The sequence below is a fragment of the Oncorhynchus mykiss genome, chromosome 16 (genome assembly GCF_057628025.1).
Source record: "Oncorhynchus mykiss isolate SJ-2025 chromosome 16, ASM5762802v1, whole genome shotgun sequence".
Taxonomy (NCBI): domain Eukaryota; kingdom Metazoa; phylum Chordata; class Actinopteri; order Salmoniformes; family Salmonidae; genus Oncorhynchus; species Oncorhynchus mykiss.
The window spans coordinates 25540614-25559528 of NC_143037.1; the positions used below are offsets into that span (position 1 = coordinate 25540614).

Consider the following 18915-nt stretch of genomic DNA (forward strand, 5'->3'; position numbering starts at 1 on the left):
CCATTCAAACAATGCAGTCAATCCTCCGCCATACACTGGCTGAAATCAGTTGATAGGACTTAGACAAGTTCTAAATGCAACCAGTACTAATATTGTATCATACTGCTTTACAAGAAAACACAATTTTAAGACATTCTGTTTACCTATATTTTAGAGGCTATTTATACAGGAAATTGGTATAAAACTGATATAAACTGTATTTATAATATGACCATATTTTAGGTTGACAATAATTATATTACATAATTGCTGGTATAACACATGCCTTACTTTTATTTTCCTGCATAAGTAAAATCAGGATTAGGCCTCACCTGCCATTCCAATGTCTCCCTGACCAAAAGGAATCAGTGGAAAACAGACGTTGCATTGACCAGACTGGCGCACATTCAACAAATCTTATCTAACAAAGTGGATATTTGTCAAATCCGTTATGATTTATGTAATTTAACAGGCCCACAATACGTTTAATTACGTCCTATTTGGATATATTTGGCTGTTTTTGTTGCAATATATGTAGAAGTTGTCTCTTTTCAGGGTTGGAAGAGACTGCTAATGCTAACTCCTGTTTGTAGAAGCTGGTTAGCATAGCTAGCATACAGAACTCGGTGGTGGTAGTCAGTCTTTTTTTGAACTGTTGTTTGAAATGCAGTTGTTTGGTAACGATGACATGAACATGTGTTGTTGGGGTTGAAATCCATACAAGCTTTATACTCATTACTACATTATATTTAAAGCCAAAGAGGGCTATTGCACGATCACAACATAATATCCTTTTTTAGTTAACCCTTTAATGCGTACAATCACGTATTTGTGATCATTGTTGAGGGTTCTCTACAGCGTATGATCACAAATATGTGATTGGAGCAATAGCAACAGAAAGTATGATGCAACAAACAGCATTGTTGTCTGAAAAACATCTAAACAATGTTTCACACTGATGGGAAATAAAGGTCTTCACAACTTTATTCCTCAATCTCACCTTTTTTTGTAAAAGATAAATGCGAACTTCATCATCCAATCATCACACGGAACACATCCACAGCTAAACTCAATCCATAAACCAGCCTAAAGAACAGGTTGCGTTGACAAAAAAACTTAACATAAGTTAGCGACCTAACAGCTAGACTTGTTTACAATGAACCACATCTCTGGAGAAAGGGAGAAATATAATATTGTTTAGAAAAGAGATGCGTGTCAGCTAAGCTAACAGCAGCTAAATTCTTCATGATGGCAGCCAAGTTTATGTTTGACTTGTTGATAACTCTCTTGTCCCAGAATTCCATTCATTATGAGATGCAAATAAACAAAGCCAAAGATGGCTGCGCCCATTGCCTGAAAAATATGAACTTAGTTTAGCCACTTTTCAGCATATTACAAATCTTCGATGTACTTGTTACAATGTATACAAGTCATTTACCTTTTTTCACAAAGCAAATAAAATTAACTCACAGATCATCACACCAAATACAAGCCTACTGCCTAGCCTAACTGTAGCGTGAAAGCTAAACAGGGATAAAACTATTTTAGGGGGGTTAATTTCATTATTTAATTCCAAGGGTTGTAGAAATGGGGAAAGGTATTGTGGGGGGATATGATGCAGGAAATATTACTATGATGGGGGATTTATCAATAAATGGGGGGCAAACACAGAAGAAGTTTATACGCTAAATAAAAATAAAACCCCTGGAAAGGGGGCTCTGAGCTAGCAACCCTGAGGTAGGGAAAGGGGGATACCTAGTCAGTTGTACAACTGAATGCCTTCAACTGAAATGTGTCTTCCGCATTTAACCCAACCCCTCTGAATCTGAGAGGTGCGGGGGGCTGCCTTAATCGACATCCACGGCGCCCGGGAACAGTGGTTTAACTGCCTTGCTCAGGGGCAGAATGACAGATTTTCACCTTGTCAGCTCGGGGATTCGATCCAGCAACCTTTCGGTTACTGGCCCAACCTGCCGCCCCAGGTATCAACGTTACAATCTGATGCCGTGTTCAAAACAACTGGGAACTTGGAAATCTCCGACTTCAGTGCGTTCAAGACAACTGGGAACTCGGGGAAAAAAACAAGCTCCGGATGGGATTTTTTATTTTTTTTTGTCATCCAGCTCGGAATTCCAACTCGGGAACTCAGACCTCTTTCTAGAGCTCTGACTTTCCTACCTTTAGATCACTGACGTCATAGTTTGACCTAGTCTTTTTCAGAGTTCCCAGTTGTCTTGAAAGCACCATAAGTCAGTCGAGTAAACTATCTCTTGTTATAACGTCTTTGGTTTGACAGACGCTTACATGACAACCAGAATGCATTGTATAATGTCAACAAATATGGCACCACACATAGCCAGCAAATAGCTTAGCATTAGCTAAGGGTAACCTAGTGGCTAGAGCGTTGGACTAGTAACCGAAAGGTTGCAAGTTCAAATCTCCGAGCTGACAGGGTACAAATCTGTCGTTCTGCCGCTCAAGAGGTATGCTTAGATAACCTATACAGAATAATATATATATATATATATATATATATATATCTTTTTACATAGAATTAGGCATAATGATTATGGCTCTAGGCAGCAGGAAAAAGCTGTTTCAGGTGTTGGAATAAATTCTTAAACCACCCCCATCCATCCTCACGTACTTCGTTCCCCCTCTAAAATAATGGGTTCATGCGCCCCTGCTTGTGGGTGCATCCTTTCATAAAACTGTCACATTTGTATTAAAGTAAATAACCAACGTAATCTTGAAATCATTAGGCAAATTGCAAACATCTACACTTGTACTTGTAATGACTTAACATTGCTTTCAGGGATCTCTCAGTTTTCAACCCCATACTTCATGTCAGAAAATAATCATGCAGTTCATGTGGCAGATTTGCAAGTAGGTTAACATTTGTGGCGTCGGCATAATGTGGGATACAGGCTATTTATAATGGTTGGTCCTCCGGCAGTTTTCCTAACGCAACTCTATAGCTATGGTACTACTGTATTCCCTGGGTAGCCAGGAACAGAGTGGGAGGTCTGTCTGCCATGGTCAACCCCACCCTATAGGTGCCCAAAACCACACCCTGGGTGCCTTGGTTCAGATGGGCATGAATGGAAATTCTCTTCCTGTGCCCTGTAAAGGCAGTGCCAACTAGCCCACCATTGTCAAACAATGGTGGTTGTGGGCAAGGGTTACATTTAGATCAAATTTGTAGGTGGTGGAACTATCCCCCAAATTAGCCAAGTTACTTTTCCGTGGTCATTTCTAACAGAAATCTATTCAGTTCCTTCCTAATGTATAAGCCTGGGCGGCAGGTAGCCTAGCAGTCAAGAGCGTTGGGCCAGTAATCGAAATGTCGATGGTTTGAATCCCCGAGCCGACTAGGTGAAAAATCAGTCGATGTGCCCTTGAGCAAGGCACTTAACACTAATTGCTCCTGTAAGTTACTCTGGATAAGAGTGTCTGCTAAAGTGGAAAAAATGTCATTCAACAATGTTGCTGATTTGGCAAGTTAACAATAAATAAGTTGAAGCAGATGCTGTACTACTATGCTGTTCAGTGTCCACAATCCTGTTGAGCCCTGGGTCATGTTCATTAGGACACACAATTAAAAATGTTTTAAATTGCTTTGCTGATTTGAAAGATGAGCGTTTCTTATTGGACAACTCTAGGGAGTCCCTCTCCCTGTTTCAGTCTGTTTTCTGACATTTGGTGCCTAATGAATTTAAATTGAACCTTTATTTAACTAGGCAAGTCAGTTAAGAACAAACTCTTTTTTACAATGACGGCCTACCCCGGGCTAAACCCAGACAACGCTGGGCCAATTGTGCGCCACCCTATGGAACTCCCAATCACGGCCAGATGTGATGCAGCCTGGATGAACACAACCCTGGTTGTGTGGGTGCTTACCATTGGCAGTAAAGGTACTTACCAACGTAGGGTATTGCACATGGCTCCAGGGCTACATCAGCCTTTTTTGAAGGTAAAACTTCCACCATCCTGCCTACCCCAGATAACTACTACTGCTACGATATGCCTGTCTCTCCCTGTCTACATTCTGGTTCCTTTCAAGGTCGCCACCAGTAGGATTTGGTTTGACTTCATCAAATTATTTTATTTGACTATGTGAAATATCATGTCAAAGCAGGTGGATTGTCATCATGTCAAAGCAGGTGGATTGTCCAATGCTATATCAGCCTTTCTGTAATTAATTGACTGCCTGGCATAATCCATAATCCAGGCAGTCAATTAATTACAGAAAGGCTGATATAGCATTGGATTTGTCCTTTCACTATTCTGGTGAAGTATTGGACTCATACAGGGCCCCGTAGGGGCTTGAGTGAAATGGGGTTTACACTATTTGATGTGTGTCTGGTGTGTGTGGGTGTGTGTGTGCCTGCGTGCATGTGTCCGTGTGCTGTATGTACGTGTGAGTGTTCATTCATTCATTCAAGCTTGTGTCTGCGTGTGCATATGCATGTGTGTGTGTGCGCGTGTGTGCGCGTGGGGGGGCCCCCACAAGTCTTCAAAGCTGACCCCATTTGAAATGATAATCTCCTCCCTTCCCTGCCGACCAGAGGACATGCACTAATAAGAGACTGGGAACAAGTAGGAACCAGCGGGACATTTAGGACATAGAGAGGGGAACACTGCATGATGCTTTTCAGGGAGAGAGCTTCTGCTGTACAGAGGAAGTCAGAACACATCTATCTCTGGCTAAGGAAACTGTAGCTTTACTAGTTCACACTGACCCAAGGTCATGGTGGTACAACTGTACATCGAGCAATTTACCGCCGTGAGTCTTACAGTTGTATCATTGCTGAAAGGGTGTAATTCTTACCCGTGTGTGTGTGTGTGTCTATCTGTCTGTCTGTCTCTCTGTGCGTCTGCATGCATGATCGTGTGTGTGTCTTTTTTTAAATGGTTAAGCAGGGTTTAAGGTGCTTAGAATTGTTCCGTGGGAGAGACACGGAGCGACAGCAACATACAGTCTTGTCTGTCTGTCTAATTATCCTGAGGTCGCATGCAGTAGCTATGTTGATCTTCTTCTCAGCAATCATAGAGTCATTCAAATGCAATTTTGCTTATGTATGCAATTTCTATATTGCACACTATATTATAAATATCCTGGTGGTATAAGTATAATTGTAAGCTAACGATTGTAAGAATGGCAAGGTTTCATGTCAGTGAGCATGTACATGGGTGGGCATGTGCATATGCACTGATTGTAAAAAACATTAAGAACATTTGCCCTCAGAACAGCCTTAATTCGTCGGGGCTTGGACTACAAGGTGTTGAAAGCGTTCCACAGGGATGCTGGCCCATGTTGACTCCAATGCTTTCCACAGTTGTGTCAAGTTGGCTGGATGTCCTTTGGGTGGTGGACCATTCTCGAAACACACGGGAAACTTTTAGGCGTGGAAAACCCAGCAGTGTTGCAGTTCTTGACACAAACTGGTGCACTTGGAACCTACTACCATACCCCGTTCAAAGGTACTTAAATCTTTTGTCTTGCCCATTCAGCATGTCACACAAATCCATGTCTCAATTGTCTTAAAAATAATTTTTTAACCTGTCTCCTCCCCTTCATCTACACTGATTGTAGTCGATTTAACCAGTCTCAACGTCAACAATGAAGAGGCGACTTCCGGGATACTGGCTTTCTAGACAGAGTTAAAAAAAATAAAAGATTACGATGGGCAAAAGAACACAGACACTGGACAGAGGAACTCTGCCTAGAAGGCCAGCAACCCGGAGTCGTCTCTTCAATGTTGACTTTGAGACTGGTATTTTGCTGGTACTATTTAATGAAGCTGCCAGTTGAGGACTTGTGAGGAGTCAGTTTCTCAAACTAGACACTTTAATGTACTTGTCCTCTTGCTCAGTTGTGCACCGGGCCTCCCACTCCTCTTTCTATTCTGGTTAGCGCCAGTTTGCGCTGTTCTGTGAAGGGAGTAGCGTTGTATGAGATCTTCAGTTTCTTGACAATTTCTCACATGGAATAGCCTCCAGTTCTCAGAATAAGAATTGACTGATGAGTTTCAGAAGAAAGTGCTTTGTTTCTGGCCATTTTGAGCCTGTAATCGAACCCACAAATGCTGATGCTCCAGATACTCAACTAGTCTAAAGAAGGCCAGTTGTATTGCTTCTTTAATCAGAACAACAGTTTTCAGCTATACTAACAGAATTGCAAAAGGGTTTTCTAATGATCAATTAGCCTTTTAAAATGATAAACTTGGGTTAGCTAACACAACGTGCCTTTGGAACACAGGAGTGATGGTGGCTGATAATGGGCCTCTGTACGCCTAGGTAGGTATTCCATAAAACATTTTTAAAAATCTTCCGTTTCCAGCTACAATAGTCATTTACAACATTAACAATGTCTACACTGTATTTCTGATCACTTTGATGTTATTTTAATGAACAAAAAAATGTGCTTTTCTTTCAAAAACAAGGATGTTTCTAAATGATGCCAAACGTTTGAACGGTAGTGTAGGTATTACAGACTCAGGGAGAGGTTGAAAATGTCAGTGAAGACACTTGCCAGTTGGTCCGCGCATGCTTTGAGTACATGCCAGAAATAGGCCTAATCTACAGTTTGTCAGTCAACAGAGAAAATGATCTAATTTCACTATTTCTGTGAGAATGTTGTAGACCATATAAAAAATGACATCTTAACACCCCAGTAGAATTTGCTTCAATGTAATTCTCATTGCCTTGCTTACTCCTCCATAGCGTGGAAGGAAGCCAGTCTGTTTGGGTGTTGTGTGTGGTGAAGGAGTACCAAGACTGCTTTGTTAGTCTATGGACCAAGCCCTGGTCTAGTATGTACAGTGCACTCCTGTTTTAGCTGTTGATTCTGGCCATGTGGGATAGCCTGTGATGACTCTGTAGCAGGAGCAGTGGACATTGCAGAGACGGATGTCTGTTTCTCAAAATGCATGCTACTATGCTCCCAGCACGCAAATTGGAGCACGAGAGGGTCGGAGTATGAGTCTTTTCTGGTGTTTTGATGGTGGAAAACTGAGCGTGTCTAGCATAACATGTCAACCCTGTTACCCATAAAAAGACAGTCAAAAAATGTTTTAACAATTTCATTTTTTTGTGAAGCTTGCATTCAATTGCGACTCCCTTCTGCACACCACAAGCTTCCATTCCCCCTGTCACCAGGGAATTGATGGCTGATTTAAGAAGTCGTCAACCCTGTTAGGGTCAACCCTGTTACGGTCAACCGCGTTACTTTATTTGGCACTTAATAGGCACTTACAATAGTCATTTTTTAATTTAACCTCTTGAGATTGGAAAACATGTTTTTTATGAAGTTGAACATGTGCTCTTTATGACAGAATGTTAAAATTAGGTGAAATCAAAAGTTGTTTTATTTACAAAGTTACTCTTCTCAAAAGCCACCAAATTGGTGAAATGACCCATGTACAACATTCCTCATTCCAGACTTGTCCTCTGATAGTAGCATAAAACACACCTACAGTGCATTCCGAATGTATTCAGACCCCTTATTACGTTACAGCCTTATTCTAAAATCGATCAAATAAATGTTTTCCCTCGTCAATTTACAGACAATACCCCATAATGACAAAGTGAAAACAGGTTTTTAGAACTTTTGCAAATGTATTCAAAATAAAAAAAAACAGACATACTTTATTTACGTAAGTATTCAGACCCTTTGCTATGAGACTCGAAATTGTGTTTAGGTGCCTCCTGTTACCATTGATCATCCTTGAGCTGTTTCGACAACTTGGAGTCCACCTGTGGTAAATTCAATTGATTGGACATTATTTGGAAAGGCACACACCTGTCTATAGAAGGTCCGACAGTTTACAGTGCATGTCAGAGCAAAAACCAAGCTATGAGGTCGAAGGACTTGTCCGCAGAATTGAAGGTCCCCAAGAACACAGTGGCCTCAATCATTCTTAAATGGAAGAAGTTTGGAACCACCAAGACTCTTCCTAGATCTTGCCGCCCAGCCAAACTGAGAAGGGCCTCAGTCAGGGAGGTGACCAAGAACCCGATGGTCAGTCTGACAGAGCCCCAGAGTTCCTTTGTGGAGATGGGAGAACCTTCCAGAAGGACAAACATCTCTGCAGCACTCCACCAATCAGGCCTTTATGGTAGAGTGGCCAGAGAGAAGCCACTCCTCAGTAAAAGGCACATTACAGCCCGCTTGGAGTTTGCACCTAAAGAACTCAGACCATGAGAAACAAGATTCTGTGGTCTGATGAAACCAAGATTGAACTCTTTGGCCTGAATGCCAAGCGTCACGTCTGGAGGAAACCAGGCACCGCTCATCACCTGGCCAATGCCATTCCTATGGTGAAGCCTGGTGGTGGCAGCATCATGCTGTGGCAGGGACTGGGAGTCTAGTCAGGATAGAGGGAAAGATGAACAGAGCAAAGTACAGAGAGATCCTTGATGAAAACCTGCTCCAGAGCGCTCGGGACCTCAGACAAAGGTTCACATTCCAACAAGACAACGACCCTAAGCACACAGCAAGGACAATGCAGGAGTGGCTTTGGGACAAGTCTCTGAATGTCCTTGAGTCCGGACATGAACCCGATCTAACATCTCTGGAGAGACCTGAAAATAGCTGTGCCGCTACGCTCCCCATCCAACCTGACAGAACTTGAGAGGATCTACATTGAAGAATGGGAGAAACTCCCAAAATTCTGGTGTGCCAAGCTTGTACCCAAGAATACCCAAGAAGACTCAAGGCAGTAATCACTGCCCATGGTGCTTCAACAAAGTACTGAGTAGAGCTTCTAAATACTTATTTAAACGTCCTATTTCATTTTTTAAATTAAAAAATACATATGCAAAATGTTTCTAAAAAACAGTTTTTGATTTGTCATTATGGGTTATTGTTTGTAGATTGATGAGGGGAAATGTAATCTATTTTAGAATAAGGCTGTAACGTAACAAAATGTGGAAAAAAGTGAAGGGGTCTGAATACTTCCCGAATGCACTGTATACAGGTGAGCTAGGTATGTTTTTTTGTAAGGGGGGCTAGGTATGTACACAGTGCAGATACATTCCATCAATAAGATAGTGGACAAAATAGATTGTTTTGAAATGTGACTCACCACCTGGATTCAGTCTTGCGTAGCAAAATTTGAAATTGTTCTTTTTTTATACATTGGATAAATGTAGAGACTCAGAGCTACAAAATGGTATGTCATACGCAGGAACAATAGGAAAGTAATTATGCTTTGAAAGTTGATACACTTGTAAACTCACTTTTGAGAAAAGGGCCTTTGAATGTTTTGGTAGCTACTGGAGAGCTCTCCTTTGTCTACACCCATTCAGCATTGTTCACACCCTCTTAAGCTAGCTCCACCCATCTCTTTAAGGATTCACATGAGGTCATGTGCTAAACAGTGAGTAGTGCAGTAAAGATTCAGACTAAAAGTAGCTTACAATAAGACAAAATTCCAGGTAAACAGAAACTGTCCAGATAAAAATATTTCATAAATATTAGATGACCCTTACCCAGACACACTTGTCTAAATTGATGGGTCATGTGAAAGAAATTCTAGAACCCCCAGCCACATCCAATGGTGGAAAAAGTACTAAATTGTCATAGTATAAATCATTTCAAATTCCTTATATTAAACCAAACGGCACAAATATTTTCTACTTTTTTTATTGACGGATAGCCAGGGGCACACTCCAACACTCAGACATAATTTACAAACACTGTTTAGTGAGTCTGCCAGATCAGATGCATTAGGGATGTTCTCTTGATAAGTGTGTGAATTGGACAATTTTCCTGTGAAAATGTGACAAGTACTTTTTGGTGTCAGGGAAAATGTATGGAGTAAAAAGTACATTATTTTATTTCGGAATGTAGTGAAGTAAAAGTAAGTAAGTTGCCAAAAATATAAATAGTAAAGTAATGTACAGATACCCCCATCCAACATCTGCTGGCTAGCTAACAGCAAGCTTTAACTAGCAATACAAACCGATTGTCATAGCTACCTAAAGTTAACCAAATAGGTTCAATGTTAGCTAGCTAACATTAGGCTATAACTAGCAATGGGAAATGGCATTCTGAGAAAACATCACTAACGTTACACACAATTCATACACGTAAATTAATGTTCGCTAGCAAGCCAGCCATCTAACCTCAGCTAACGTTAGTTAGCTAACAGCAAGCTTTAACTTGGGGTCTTTTGTTTAGACATGTCACTTTAACGTTAGCTAGCTAAAAAATGACTATAATCCCAATTCATAGAGTAACTTCGCTAGCAATACAAACTTTTGTCATAGCTAAAGTTAACCAAATAAGTTAGGTTCAATGTTAACGATAGCCATCGAACTCCAGCTGGCTAGCTAACAGCAAGCTTTAACTTGCAATGAAAACAACTTTCTAGTGGTCTAGATTCTTACCCGTATATATATGCTTCACAGCAGACTGCAACCCCTTTCATTAAAGTTTGCACAGCTTGTTTGGCCCGTTGTGTTCCACTGATTTCAAAACTCGGTCAACTTCTTCCGTTTCATCCCCATCACCGTCGTCAGAAGACTCTACAATGTCTTCTAAAAAAATGTTCTTTCTCTCACCTAAATCAGGGATTTCCTCATCATCTAATTCATTTTCAGAGTCAGAGAGAATCAGCATGGCACGATCGTCCTCAAGAAAGTAGTCCATCACAACTTTTTCCCACTGACCTTTGTCGATAGCACCTGATAAATTCAGGGCAGCAATGTTATTGAAAGCAGTAGCAACATATTTGCAGTTCTGATGTTTCTCTGACTTATATCTTTTGAAAAACGTTACATCTTTTGAAAAGTAGTAAGGATTATCTATGCATAATGAGCAGCTCATTTTATTGACAAGATGCTACACTGCAGACCAATCTGAAACATTAACTCAGCCAATCATGGCTAGCGGGAAGGTTCCTTACTTTTTCATTGGCTAAACCAACTAGGCTCGTAATTTAACAACTTTATTCGTATTTACAGATGGCATAAAAGTTTGTTATGAAGGCACTTGAAAGTTCACATGTTCGAGAAGGCATTTCTGCCAACAAAAAAAACGAATTTTGACTGTTGGCTGTTAGTGTGTGTGAGCATGTGTGTGTGTATGTGTGCTGTAAAAGGAGAGGATGCATATATCTTAGTAGCCTGAGGCATTCATGAAAAAATCCTACATTTGTGTACAGCATTATGGTGTATGCAATATGATCTGTTGATGACTCATTGTGTTCATTGTGTTCATTGTGACACATTACATAACATAAACTAGTCTAGATGAATGACTCAGAGACAGTACATGTAGGCTAAGCCTAACCTAGCTGTCGTGACTCTAAAAAGCTACACAGACTGACTGAACTTTGAACCAAAACATTAACTGTATGTGTACAGAGAGAAGGTTTTAGATCATTTTCTCTTTTTATGCAGTTTGCTTTATTTCCTTATGGATCAGTCAAGTCAGACAAGCATCAGATCTTCGGTCAGGATTGGAATATTGAGCAGAATCCAATTAATTTGGTCGTAGGCAGACGTACAGTGTCTAGTGAAATTCTTCACACCCCTGCACAATTTTCACATTCTGCAGCCTTAAATTCAACTCAAATGAACAACGATGAAATGAAACAACAAATTAAATTAGAATAACATAATACGCTCTTTCAAAGTGGAAGAAGAATTATATAAATGTTCTAACATTTATAAAAAAATAAAACGCAAAGATGTATTGATTGAAGTAGGTCGTCATACTCCTTGCTCTGGCACATCTAAATACATTCAGGAGCAAATATTTTCATGAAAAATCACACAATTAGCCTAGTTGAATTGGGGCCATCTGTGTGCAAAAGTAATAGTTCTCATAATTAAAAAAAAACGTCCTCTGTATATGTAAGGTCCCTCAGCTGGTTAGTGAATTTCAAACAAAGATTCAACCTCAAAGTCACCAAAGTGCTTTAGAAACATGTCAGGGATACATTTTGAAATCATTCCAATACAATGAATATCCCTTTGTTTATGGTCAAGTATGATGTTATTCTGTGGAGGGTGTATAATATCACCATGGCACTGTAAGAATCTGGTCATCCTTCCTAACTGAGCTGCGGGAGAGACTGGAAACTGCTCAGGGATATCACTGTGGGGCCAAAGGTGATTTAAAACAGCCACGTAGTTCATTGCATGACCTGAGAGAAAAACTATGAATGGATCAGCAATGCATTAACTACACATTACTGGCCTGTATGACAAAGAGGAAAGAAGGAAGCCTGTGATATCCCAAACCATCCTTCTTGTTTGCAACAAGACCATTCAGCAATACTGTAAGAGAACTATGGCAAACAAATCAACTTTTTGGCATAAATGCAAAACTAGGTTTGGGTACAAAATCTAGCACAAAACGTCAGAGTGAACTGTCATCAACGTATGCTTCTGTATTCTCCCTTCTCTCTTGGGTCATTCACTTGCCTAGGTCCCATAGGCGTCTCGAAAGGATCCCACCCTCGTCACCAAGTTAGCCGACAAATGTAGAGAAAGAGAAGTGCCTTAGCGGAATGCAATCCTGCGGTCCACAGACCAGAGCTCTACCATCTAAGGCAAAAGCCCAGGCTCCTGACGGAGACAATAGAATTCTCATTACTGCATGTTATAATAGTAAAAACATAATCTGTTTGTCAACTCATTGCACCAATTGTGTATTGAATGTAGTATTTGAGATGCTCCGACAAGCCCTTGTATCTGTAGTTGGTGTTCTTCAACTCTAGGATGCACTAGACTAAGACAAAAACCCACAAAGAAAAGACAACAGGTCTAATTAGTGAAGGCAGGTCTAATTGTGGTCTAATTAGTGAAGGCAGGGCTGCTTCTGTCCCGACTTCCACCGAAGTCGGTTCCTCTCCTTGTTCGGGCGGCGTTCGGCGGTCGACGTCACCTGTCTTCTATCCATCGCCGATCCACCTTTCATTTTCCATTTGTTTTGTCTTGTTTTCCCACACACCTGGTTTTACATTCCCTATTTACTTGTTGTGTATATAACCCTCTGTTCCCCCCATGTCTGTGTGTGAAATTGTTTGTTGTAAAGTGTTTGTGCACTCTGACTGGTTTGCAACGGGTTATTTTGTACCCATATTTTGTTGTTCTGGGTGCCGTTGGTTTTGCACATTAAACTGCTCCGGTTATTACCCAGTTCTCTGCTCTCCTGCGCCTGACTTCCCTGCAGCCAGTCACGGACCACTTACAGTTTCAAACTGCAGTAGGATGGTGAATAGCATTTGGTTAATTTCTCTGGTAGCGGAGACACATGGAGAGCTGAATAGATCACAGGAGACAAAAGCGACAGACAAGAAAGAATTTTAAAAATCATCATAGCAAAGGATTGTAGTTTGTGAGCTAGAAACGAACATCCTAGCAGTCTTAATAATGCCAACATAAGGAAGCTACTAGGACAGAGGCAGAGTTCTCTGCAATCATCCTACTCCAACTGTTGCCATGGATAATGTGGCATTTCTTATGTGTCAGTATTTAAATTAATGGGTCCTGCCTTGATGACAGTACTGTGTTGGCTTTACACGACTTGTCCAAAATATTTTTGCCTTCTTAAATTATTATTTGTAATAAACTGATAGCTTAAGCTCCCTGTCCCGAAATGACATGCTAGTGATAAAGCTATCTCCTCATGCGAGCTAGCAACAGGTCTACTTGTTGTAGCTAACCAGCTAGCTAGTTACATTACCAATGTTGCTGCGTTCTAAGGTGAGAGTAATTTTACAGCATGTCAAATCAAATCAAATTTCAAATCACATGCGCCAAATACAACAGGTGTAGTAGACCTTACAGTGAAATGCTTACTTATGAGCGCCTAACCAACAATGCAGTTTAGAAAAAATGGATAACAATAAGAAATAAAAGTAACAAGTAATTAAAGAGCAGCAGTAAAATAACAATAGCGAGACTATATACAGGGTATACTATACACTGGTACAGAGTCAATGTGCAAAGGTAGAGTTATTAAAGTGACTATGCATAGATGATAACAACGGAGAATAGCAGCGGTGTAAAAGAGGGGGGGGGGGGGGGCAATGCAAATAGTCTGGGTAGCCATTTGATTAGGTGTTCAGGAGTCTTATGTCTTGGGGGTAGAAGCTGTTTAGAAGCCTCTTGGACCTAGACTTGGCACTCCGGTAACGTTTGCTGTGCGGTAGCAGAGAGAACAGTCTATGACTAGGGTGGCTGGAGTCTTTGACAATTTTTAGGGCCTTCCTCTGACACCGCCTGGTATAGGGGTCCTAAATGTCAGGAAGCTTGGCCCCAGTGATGTACTGGGCCGTTCGCACTAACCTCTGTAGTGCCTTGCGGTCGGAGGCCGAGCAGTTGCCATACCAGGCAGTGATGCAACCAGCTCTCGATGGTGCAGCTGTAGAACCTTTTGAGGATCTGAGGACCCATGACAAATCTTTTCAGTCTCCCGAGGTGGAGTAGGTTTTGTCGTGCGTCTTTTGACTGTGCTGGTGTGCTTGGACCATGTTAGTTTGTTGGTGATGTGGACACCAATGAACTGGAAGCTCTCAAACTGCTCCACTGCTGCCCCGTCGATGTGAATGGGGGTGTGCTCGGACCTTCTTTTTCCTGTTGTCCACAATCCTTTGTCTTGATCACGTTGAGGGAGAGGTTGTTGTCCTGGCACCACACGGCCAGGTCTCTGACCTCCTCCCTATAGGCTGTCTTGTCTTTTTCGGTGATCAAGCCTACCACTGTTGTGTCATCGGCAAACTTAATGATGGTGTTGGAGTCGTGCCTGGCCGTGCAGTCATGATTGAACAGGGAGTACATGATGGGACTGAGCACGCACCCCTGAGGGGCCCCTGTGTTGAGGATCAGCGTGGCGGATGTGTTGTTACCTACCCTTACCACCTGGGGGCGGCCCGTCAGGAAGTCCAGTATCCAGTTGCAGAGGGAGGTGTTTAGTCCCAGGGTCCTTAGCTTGGTGATGAGCTTTGAGGGCACAATGGTGTTGAACACTGAGCTGTAGTCAATGAATAGCATTCTCACATAGGTGTTCCTGTGGATCTGTTGGGACGGTATGCAAATTGGAGTGGGTCTAGGGTTTTTGGGATAATGGTGTTGATGTGAGCCATGACCAGCCTTTCAAAGCACTTCATGGATACAGATGTGAGTGCTATGGGTCGGTAGTCATTTAGGCAGATTACCTTAGTGTTCTTGGGCACAGGCACTATGGTGGTCTGCTTGAAACATGTTGGTATTACAGACTCGGACATGTCAGCATGCTCGCAGTACACATCCTGGTAATCCATCTTGCACTACGGCCTTGTGAATTTTGACCTGTTTAAAGGTCTTACTCACATCGGCTGCAGAGAGCGTGATCACACAGTCTTCTGGAACAGCTGGTGTTCTCATGCATATTTCAGTGTTTTTTCCCTCGAAGCAAGCATAGAAGTAGTTTAGCTTGTCTGGTAGGCTCTTGTCACTGGGCAGCTCTCGGCTGTGCTTCCCTTTGTAGTCTGTAATGGTTTGCAAGCCCTGCCACATCCGACTAGCGTCAGAGCCGGTGTAGTACGATTCGATCTTAGTCCTATATTGCCGCCTTGCCCTTTTGATGGTTTGTCGGAGGGCATAGCGGGATTTCTTATAAGCTTCCGGTTTAGAGTCCCGCTCCTTGAAATTGCTTCCGGCGCCGACAGAGATGGCCGCCTCGCTTCGCGTTCCTAGGAAACTATGCAGTTTTTTGTTTTTTTACGTGTTATTTCTTACATTAGTACCCCAGGTCATCTTAGGTTTCATTACATACAGTCGAGAAGAACTACTGAATATAAGATCAGCATCAACTCACCATCAGTACTACCAAGAATATGTTTTTCGCGACGCGGATACTGTGTTCTGCCTTACAAACAGGACAACTGAGTGGATTCCATGCAGCGACCCCAAATTGGCAGCTCTACCCTTTAGCTCAGTGCGGATGTTGCCTGTAATCCATGGCTTCTGGTTGGGGTATGTACTGTGGGGACGACATCATCGATGCACCTATTGATGAAGACAATGACTGATGTGGTGTACTCCTCAATGGCATTGAGGAAATCCCGGAACATATTCCAGTCTGTGCTAGCAAAAGAGTCATGTAGCTTAGCATCTGCTTCATCTGACCACTTTTTTTGTTGACATAGTCACTGGTGTTTCCTGTTTACATTTTTGCTTGTAAGCAGGAATCAGGGGGATATAATTATGGTCAGATTTGCCTTATGGAGGGCAAGGGAGAGCTTTGTATGTGTCTCTGTGTGTGGAGTAAAGGTGTTCCAGAGTTTTTTTCCTTCTGGTTGCACATTTAAAATGTATTGGTGGTATCGCGTTTCTATAACTAAAATAGTCTAAAAAGACTTTACCTTATAGCAGTTTGTTGGAAGGAGATCGCTCTCGAGCTATCGCCAGCTGTGTTTACTCCCTTAGCTACGGAGAACGTGATTGGCAGACGTGATTAGAAGAGATGGTACACAAATTCTGATTGGTTTACTGTTTAGTCCTGGGCAGCGTTGGCCTGTCCAGCTAGCAAGTTTAAAATTAAGATTATTTTTATTTTTTAAATACAAGAATTGACAATGCCAACAAACAGAAATGTGTTCAGAATAAATAAATAAACCCAACATGTGAAATCTAGCTCCTTCTTCACAAAAACTAAAGCAGATACAGTGCTTCGGCCCAACTCCGAGAGGATGATTTTGATAGCCTAGCAGTCCCTGGTCCAACTGACTCGACTGCCCCCTCACAGAAAGAAAGAGAACTACAGGTTTTCAGTGGATTTATGTAAATCACAATGCTCATTTGAATTTCCTGCAGTGCAGGAAAATTCTCTGCGACAACAGAGTGGTCAAATTAAGATCCCACATCTGTATGTGCAACCATAAAGCGGCCGGTATAGATTTCAAATGGCTATTAACTTGAAGCACTTAGCTGGTAACATTGCTTCTCGTTATCCTGTGCTGTCTCTTTCTGTTTCTATCTTTCTCTCTTTCCCTTGTTATGCCCCTCTTCCTGTCGCACCATTTTTATTTTGCTCCCCATTCTCACCATCCCTTTCCTTCACCTTCATCTCTACCTCTCTCTCTTTTGCTCTTCCCCTCTCTCCCTCCACTCCTCTCCATCTCTCTCCCCCTTTCCCTCTTCCTTCCCATGCCCCGTCTCTGGCTGTCTTACTTATTGTACTTCTCTCTCTCTTCTCTCTCTGTCTCTCCCTGTCTCTCTACATCTCTCTGTCTCCGTGTCCAGGTGTAGAGGAAGATGAGGACGTGAAGGTGATGCTGAAAGGCTCCAGCATGGTGAAAGTACGCTCCCCACGCTGGCAGAGGAGACGTACGCTGAAGCTGCTGGACGATGGAGTCACCGTGTGGTGCGAGTCCGACAAGTTCTCCAGTCGCTCCAAGGCCCAGCAGTCCTGTGAGTGTGTGTGTGTCTGTGTGTACGTGCATCCCCAATCCATTCCCCAAAAACAGAGCATCAATATCATTGAATGTAAGCCTACTCTATAACATAATGTACATAATGTACTAGATTGTTATCAGGTTATTACATAACTTAGCTTTTTCCACTTTTAATAACACTGGTATAAGACAAGTAGGCCTAATTCCAGACCTTGTATTGGAAATTGTAAGGCAGAAGAACTAGATATTTCAGGGAGACAGTTCATGCTTTTTATGAGCACTGATTGGAGGGCCTTTGGTTGAGTTGCAGTTAATCACAGACTTGGCATATGGGCTTGTAAGGTGAAACACATGTAAACAAAACCCCTTATATGGGCTGTGTTAACGCCCTGCTTTGGGATGCGGGGTTAACTGTATGTACTCATACAGGCAGACAGGCACACACACACACACACACACACACACACACACACACACAAACACCAGTCATTATAGTAGTGATGTATTTTCAACCTATCCTTGTTTAAGTTGAAACACGTCAAATTAAAGGATATGATATGGTGGTAGGAGTTTCCCTCGACTGTGGTTTGTCCCATATAGTTACCATACAACACAATCATGGGGTACCACGCTCAACTTAGAAACATGCCCTTCAATTGCTGTAATAGTAGATTTGGTTTGTGGCCAAACGTGTGTGTGTGTGTGTGTGTGTGTGTGTGCATAATTTTTGTCAATTATACCTTTAAACGTAATCCTGCGCCTCATTTCAGTGTAGATGAGCTTACTGTAGGAGAGATTGTAAAATATATAAAATACAAATAAATAGATATAGCAGTTACTAATGCATTTTGTAAATAAAGAAAGACAGTTTGCATATCATCATTCTTACAGAAATCATTCAGCTTCAATCTTAGCACATAAATAGCTACAAAGCAGTTTAAGTGTTTGAAATCTTCAAATGACAATATTTTGACAGTGCAATAACAATGTGAGGGCTATACTTAGATATATAGTTTTGATTAACACATTATTATATATATATATTTTAGATTTAACTAGTCAAGTCAGTTAAGAACAAATTCTTATTTATAATGAGGCCCCCCAGGGAACAGTGGGTTAACTGCCTTGTTCAGGGGCAGAATGACAGATTTTTACGTTGTCAGCTCAGGGATTTGATCCAGCAACCTTTCAGTTACTGGCCCAACGCTCTAACCACTAGGATACCTGACACATTAAATCAATGCAATCTGATTCTGTAGCTTTTCACACTTTAAAATAAAGGAATAGAAGACATGTTCATCAAGAAAAGTATACAAAAACAGATTGATACTGTATATCTCACATGAAAAAAAACAGATTGATACTGTATATCTCACATGAAAAAAAACAGATTGATACTGTATATCTCACATGAAAAAAAACAGATTGATACTGTATATCTCACATGAAAAAAAACAGATTGATACTGTATATCTCACATGAAAAAAAACAGATTGATACTGTATATCTCACATGAAAAAAAAACAGATTGATACTGTAT

At 41.5% G+C, this 18915-nt stretch overlaps 1 protein-coding gene across 3 annotated transcripts in view; it reads left to right on the forward strand.

Moving 5' to 3' along the window:
• The window catches only part of plcd3b (phospholipase C, delta 3b), a 53895-nt gene that overhangs the window by 3847 nt on the left and 31133 nt on the right, over window positions 1-18915 (forward strand). For 2 of the 3 annotated variants that reach the window (XM_090202401.1, XM_036946605.2), the window contains exon 2: window positions 17224-17391. In XM_090202401.1, the coding sequence (XP_090058527.1) occupies window positions 17253-17391 (139 nt within the window). In that variant the 5' untranslated portion in view covers window positions 17224-17252. Of the gene's footprint in view, window positions 1-5313; window positions 5464-17223; window positions 17392-18915 lie in introns of those variants that run through there. The other variant, XM_090202400.1, reaches the window with a different exon arrangement.